A 6,600-nucleotide genomic window follows, 5' to 3' on the forward strand; every position below is an offset into this window, starting at 1 on the left:
TTAAAGTGGTGCTTATGCATCTTTTTACTTGTTTTGTAGGAGGTATCTGCCCAAACTAAAGGGCTTCCCCTCACGATATATCTATGAACCATGGAATGCCCCAGAGTCTGTGCAGAAGGCAGCCAAGTGCATCATTGGAGTGGACTACCCCAAGCCCATGGTGAATCACGCAGAGACCAGCCGACTGAACATCGAGCGCATGAAGCAGATCTACCAGCAGCTGTCACGCTATAGGGGGCTCTGTAAGTACCAACAATGTGAAAGATTTTATCTTCATGGGAGATAAAATGCTGGGAGGACAGGTCATGATTTGAAGTAGATAGTACTCATCTCTCTGGCCAGTCCTTGCAAGAGGAAGCAATCTCTGCCAAATCTGCTCAGTCAGTTTCCAGGGCGAGCTCCATGGAGCTCTTGGACAAGTAAGAATGGAGTTTGATTAGTTTTGAGAGCTGGTAATAGCACAGCATCATCCATATGCTATCAACGGTCCATTCACTTTGAAAAAAACCTAGGCAGAGCATCCTAAATAAATATGCTGCTGAATCATGGTGTCTGTGGCCAGCGCTGGGTGAGCACAGGTCTGAACTTATCCTTCTTTGGGTTGTGGATGTTCTGGCTCGTGATCACTAAGGTGCTGGGATGTAGATGCACTGGTTGACAATCGCTAAGGTGTTCCCATATGAAAGGCTTCCCCCACCCCAGGTATTTTTTGTTTCTTGACCATAATCCTCTTGCCTTTCTCTAGGTTTACTGGCATCAGTCCCTTCATGTGTGGAAGATCTCAGTGGCCCAGTCACAGACTCAGCTTCAGGGCAGGGCTGCAGTACCAGTACAGGTGAGTTGGAACCATTTTTGTGCTTTTGAAATAGTTTCATGTCAACTTAAAGGGTATGGGCAGGAGATAGTAATCTTTTTCTAATAGGAGGAGGGTGTGTAGTTAGGAAAACGTAGATTCCATTCACCTTCCTTTAAGTTTTCTTCAATGTCCCCAGTGATCCTTCACTCCTAAAAGGGCTGAAGAATAGGAGTTCATTAAAGTAAATCTTTTATTGCCTGTGTGGGAACATACACAGCCACTTAAGAGAGAAGTGCAGAGCACTTGTAGGGCTAATCGGGTATAATTAAGCTGTCCTCCACTGAAGGAGGATACTTTTGGATTTGTCCTGGGGGACTTAATTATTCTGCTTTTAGCGAAGTTTTTTTCCAAAGTTTTCAAGGAGAGTGACAGCATCTCTCTGTGCTTGTGCACTGTATAGTCTTCCTTCTACCAGCTCTGTAGCAGGTTTGGCCAGGGTCTACTTGTGAGGAGATTTAAAGGCAGGGAAGCTGTTGCAATGATTCTTCTTCCTCTACAGCAATGAGGCTGTCGCAGCCAGACCAGGCTTCTCCAAAGCGCAAACACGAGGGAGCAGAAGAGCTGTGCACCGAAGAACTGTACAAACGAGCCAAAGTGACAGGTCTCCCCACTCCAGAGATCCCTGGCAAGAGTTTATGATTGTGAGTAGACCCTGATGTGATCTGGCCTAAAGTAGCTTATTCTGGCAGCTAGCAAGGCTCAATCTTATTTGTTCTCTGCATTTTAATGAACAAGATGGCTTTGCTTGTGGAGGGAAGTGGCTTCTAACTGTAAATCGATGGCCCTGTAATCCAGCAGTGGCCTGTCTTCTGGTTATTTTGCTTTTGTCGGACAAGCTGTTAACTCAGTTGCCCAGCATAGAGCCAGTACCCTGTTGCTAGAACAATCACAGAGCACAGTTGTTCATGGGTTTGCTCTGGTGGGGCTGCTGCTACTCCCACAGGGTGGATTTGCAGGCTGAGTTGCAGATGTGATGAGAGGGGGAGGAGAGGAGCAAGCAAGGGTCCAATCACCTACCTGAAATATTCCAGATCCCTGGAGGGGAGGGGCTGGACACATTTTCCAGACTTTTCAGTATGAGGGGATGATCAAGACAAATTCTCTCTTTTGCTTTTTCCTACAGGTAGTGACAAGCACCTTGCAAGTGAAGAGTGAGCGTGCTGAAGAGCTGACCAGAGGAGTAGGGACTGCTGCCACAGAGGGACTGGAACTTGTGATCCAATACAGAATACCTGGTCTCATATAAATGTTGTAATTCCAATAGCTGCCACAAAGGGGCAATGTGTTACTTGTGCTTGGGAATACTAGGCTTTCTGGTCTCTAAAGAGGCAAGTATGTCTCTTCTCAGCCATGCCCAAAATCTGCCCACATTTAAGGGGGCAAGAGCCTTCTATCAACTTTGTTCACTCCCAGGTGTACCTTTCTTTTTTGACAGTGGCTCAGTGCATGTGACTTGATGCATTGATGTAGGGAGCAATGTCTGCGGATCTCAGAAATAGTGAACATCCTTTCTCATCACTAGTACTAGGTGGTGAGGTGTGCTGATTAATTCAAATTATAGTAGGAGTTGAGAAGGAAGCTGCTACAATGTCAGAAATATAGTACCCATCCTACAAGAGAACAGCAAAATCTCAGTATTTCTTTTGTTAGCCTAGACTCACGAGGATGTTAGTACTTTCTGAGTAAATCAAGGTGGTACTTATGTGGGATGGAAACAAAATGAAGGGCAACTGTAGCACAAGAACAAAGAGGTACAAACTGTCTGTATGCTTTGAAAGGCACTTAAAACTTTCCCTGCAGAAGAATCTCTCTGCTACAAAGTCAGCCATAGTGCTGTTGCCTGGAACGGGGAGCTTCAGAACAATTTGACATCTGGAGTCAGGGGAGCTCTGAGAAGGAGGATTCTTCAGAGAATAAGATCACACCTTCATACAAGTAAAGCAGTCTCCCAGAAGCTTGCTGGTCCAAATAATAAGGGATTTACACCTGGGCCCTACAGTCTATAGTGTTTCTTTCTCTGAGAGGTCTCAAATGGAGTGAATGGTGTCTAGTGTTTAGCCTGTGGAGTGCCTCACACTGATAAGGGATGTATTACACATCAGCTCCTTGAAGTGAGTCTTCCTTGGGCTCAGTCTGTTGTCCATTCTTTGTGGATGTTTGCTCCTTCCTGTACTGGCATCTGTGTTTCTTACACAGTATACTCCTATAACTCATACCCTGCACACTGTTTGTTCTTGCCATTTGCATTCACGGTGGTGCTTTGTAGTCTAGCAGGACAATTGTATAGCTTTCCTGGCTCTTAAACTATACACTCCTTGGCCTGTTCCTGTTACATGTCATTTCAGCACGGTGTGGGCAGAGCGCCTCTGCTTGCCTTCCCACCTAAGAAGGCAAGGGAGGGTGGTGCTGCAGAAGAGCCTCTCTTATGGCAGTTCTCAAGAGGGATTAGATCGAGCAGCTAATCCTGTGTAAGGGGCTGCTGTTGGTGCTGTTGTCATTTGCTGTCTAAAACCTTTCATCCGCGCCTGGCACAGATAGTGTGGGGCTGTTTGTTAGCTTATGCAACTTAACAGCTTGGGGAGCACAGAAGTTATCTCCCACTCTGAATGGGATAATTAGATTCCATTTTGGAGCCCATGTTTGAACACAGAGCAATGGGGCTGCAAATAGAAACTGACTCAAATGTATCTGGGAATCCTGGAGGGGGTTGAATTGGGCCTGTGAGTTAATTTATTGAATAGATGAATAACATTTCCTTCCTATTTCTCTCCCTGAGGCATTGACCCTAGATTTCTTTTCCCAAGGAACAGACTGACCAAGTAAACAAGACTCACTTTTCCAGCCCTTACTTCCTTCTGAAATATTATTCATAGTCTGCCTGGTGGATAACCCTGTAATAATGGGTTTTGTCTCCCTCAGTCTGACTGAGACCTTATTCCCACTGTCTTGAGGGTAGAAAGGTATTAAAAAAAGACCCTCCCCTTGTCTACTGCTGCAGAGGGAAGAAAGGGGAAAGACATGCACTTTGTACACTTAGGCTACTGAAATTGTGACTTCTGTCATTTGGAGAGTTTCATGCTTAGGCAATGGTCTGTAAATATGTTTTTTTATATATATATAAAATGTCTTTATCCCTCTCTTTGTTGTCATCCTAATTATTTAGTTTGGTAAGTGGCATTCTGGGGAGCTGGATGCATATTGGTAAGGAGCCAAAGGGAGGGGAGGCAAAAATCTCCTAAATGATCTTTTAAGAAGGCTTTGTGGGGGAAGAGGGAATTTGCAAGGTTCCTGTCAGTGACTTTGATGTGGCACCTGGAAGAGCTGCAGTTCGGGTAGTAGAACTGGGAAGGACACAAACACAAGGCCAGTCAAAGATACAGGAAAATCTTCCTGCAAGAAACCTGTTAAGCAGACTGGGATTCATCCACTCTTGATATCTTCTCCCAGTGAAAACAATAAAGGTGTGAAACTGTGTGACAAAGGAGTAGAGGATGATGGGTAACTGTTTTCTGTAATGTTTATGGCTGGGCATGTTCAATTAAACTACAAGATGGCAGATTAAACGAGGCTGCACCTTCCGTACATAGATTTTTGTGGTAAGCTCTATGTTAGTTGTGGGTGCTAACAGTTTGAATTCAGAAAGGCTTGATGTTTCACAGGGAAAGAAAAAGCCATCAGTAACCTTTAGTGAAGATACCATCTTTGTTTCAGGAAGGAGTAGAAGACTGCTGGAGGCTGAGGTAGAGGCACCATCATTAAATGGATGCCAGTTTACAGATTTCCACTTCTGGAATAACAAGTGTTTTCTGTGTCTCAGGGCTAGGTGGCAATATTTGACCTGCTACAGGCACCCTCAAAGCAGGCATAGTGTGGGCTGGTAGCTTGGAAAGAGAGAGCACTTGGATTTTGATGCTGTGAGAGCAGTGGCTTTCAGGATCTTTCCGAGAATGGTGTGGAGGCTGCTTTCAACTGAGAGGGTGGGCACTGGGGCAGAGAAGTGTTACAGAGCTATGAACAATGTGAACGTATTTCAACATGGGTCTCCTGTCAGTGGTTGAGCCTTTTCTCGGGCTTTGGTTCTTCAGCTAAGTGATGAACTGATACTGAATACACTGACTTAGCAGTCTAGTAACTAGCTAGGATGCAGTTGGACTAAAGTTCGTGTGCATTCTGCCATCCTCTGTAGACCTGGTTACTGGAATTTTTTTTTTTATCTTTGGAGAATTACATGAGGTATTATTTATTATTTAATACATTATGTTGTTAACAACCAGCAAGACTTTAGGAATCACAAGTAGTTGTGAAAGTTCTTATCTGGGTTTGACAGTGAGGCTGATCTAGAGCAGAAGCTGGTAGAGCCTTAGCCTTGGTTGGGTTTGTTCAGATAGTGCCAATCTGAACACAAGCTAATGATTATTACAAACAAGCCAACAAAGACAATGCACAATTCTAAAACATTTTACACATATAAGTGTTTAGAATTTGGAGCCTAATTTGTTTGGCAAGTTTGAGGTGCAAAAGGTAGTTTTGGAACATACAAATGAGGGTATTACAAAGAGGCTCTGGAGATAAGAAGGGTGTGCCTGCTCTGCAAGGAGAGCACCATGTGCAGTCCATTGCTTAACCAAGTGAGGATGCAGTCAAATTTCATGCTGTTGCTGAGTTCTCTTGTCTCCAGCAAGGACCTCATGGGCTGGAGGAAGTAGCACTTCAATGCTTGAAGTGGTTCATCCATCACAAAAACCTCTTGAAAAATAACAGCCTGTGCCTTGGAAGATGAAGAGCCAGGAAGACTGCAAACTCAGTCCAGCTTTCTCTAGCAAGAATATAATAATGTAAATTAAACCTGCAGAGGTCGGGTTTGATGCTTCTTCTCTGTGCTGGCCAGAGCATCTGTTCTCCTGTCAAAGGATGGTGATTATGTGGCTAAGGATGGAAACTGGCTAACCTTGGATTTCTAGCAGAGAGTGATTGCCTGCTTTGTGTGCTGATGGCTGGGGAAATTTCCTTCCCCCATCTCTTCTCTCAGCACAAAATGGAGCTCAACTGGCTTCAGGCAGGACTGGCTAAAAGGTTTGAAACTAGAAAACACACTTGGATATGAAGCGATGGGATCCAGAGCTGTGGCCTCTGCCATGGAGCAGAGGGGAAACAGGAGCAGTGAGAAGAATGGCTGGTGGAAAGAAAGCAGAGTGCTAGCCTGGTATCACAACTGTATCTAGGGAGGAGGGAATGCCTTAGGTAAGAGCAACTGGGTTCATCTGGAGATGAGAAGCAGGAAAACCTCTCAGCGCATAACCTTTCCTTCAGGTTTAACTTAAGGCTGAGAACAGCTGCTCTGAAGTGAACCTGATGGTCAACTGGACAATTTGAAAGAGACAAAAGACGGTGGGTGCCTTGTGAGCAGAGATGCTGGATAGGACAGAAGCGTAGTCTCTATTTTGCAGGACACATGCACGCGCACACACAGCTCTCTGAAAGCCCTCTCAGAGACCATGGACTCTGTCTACCACGCATACAAGGAGACGGATGTGACCAGTAGTAGTGCAGCCAGAGATGAAAGTGGTTCTTCCGCCAGGCCAGCCTGAGCCAGAGTTGGCATGAAAGGCCTGATGGCCAGACTTGGGGGGAGATGTTGGTGCCTGCCTTCCCTGCACAAGGTGAAATGTGCTTTCAGTGATCTGGCTTCAGGAGGAGTCGGCAGCATTACCTCCTGCTCCAGGTCAGAGGCCAAACCACAGCTA

The 6,600-nt window shown here is 45.3% G+C and overlaps 1 protein-coding gene across 2 annotated transcripts in view; it reads left to right on the forward strand.

The window, feature by feature from the left end:
- CRY2 (cryptochrome circadian regulator 2) overlaps positions 1–3,994 on the forward strand; it is a 29,737-nt gene extending 25,743 nt beyond the window's left edge. For both annotated transcript variants that reach the window (XM_054067623.1, XM_009570077.2), the window contains 4 exons: positions 40–242; positions 746–835; positions 1,356–1,497; positions 1,980–3,994. In XM_054067623.1, the coding sequence (XP_053923598.1) occupies positions 40–242; positions 746–835; positions 1,356–1,495 (433 nt within the window). In that variant the 3' untranslated portion in view covers positions 1,496–1,497; positions 1,980–3,994. The remainder of the gene's footprint in view (positions 1–39; positions 243–745; positions 836–1,355; positions 1,498–1,979) is intronic.
- Positions 3,995–6,600: the final 2,606 nt, after the last annotated feature.

Source organism: Cuculus canorus, chromosome 5 (assembly GCF_017976375.1).
Source record: "Cuculus canorus isolate bCucCan1 chromosome 5, bCucCan1.pri, whole genome shotgun sequence".
NCBI lineage: Eukaryota > Metazoa > Chordata > Aves > Cuculiformes > Cuculidae > Cuculus > Cuculus canorus.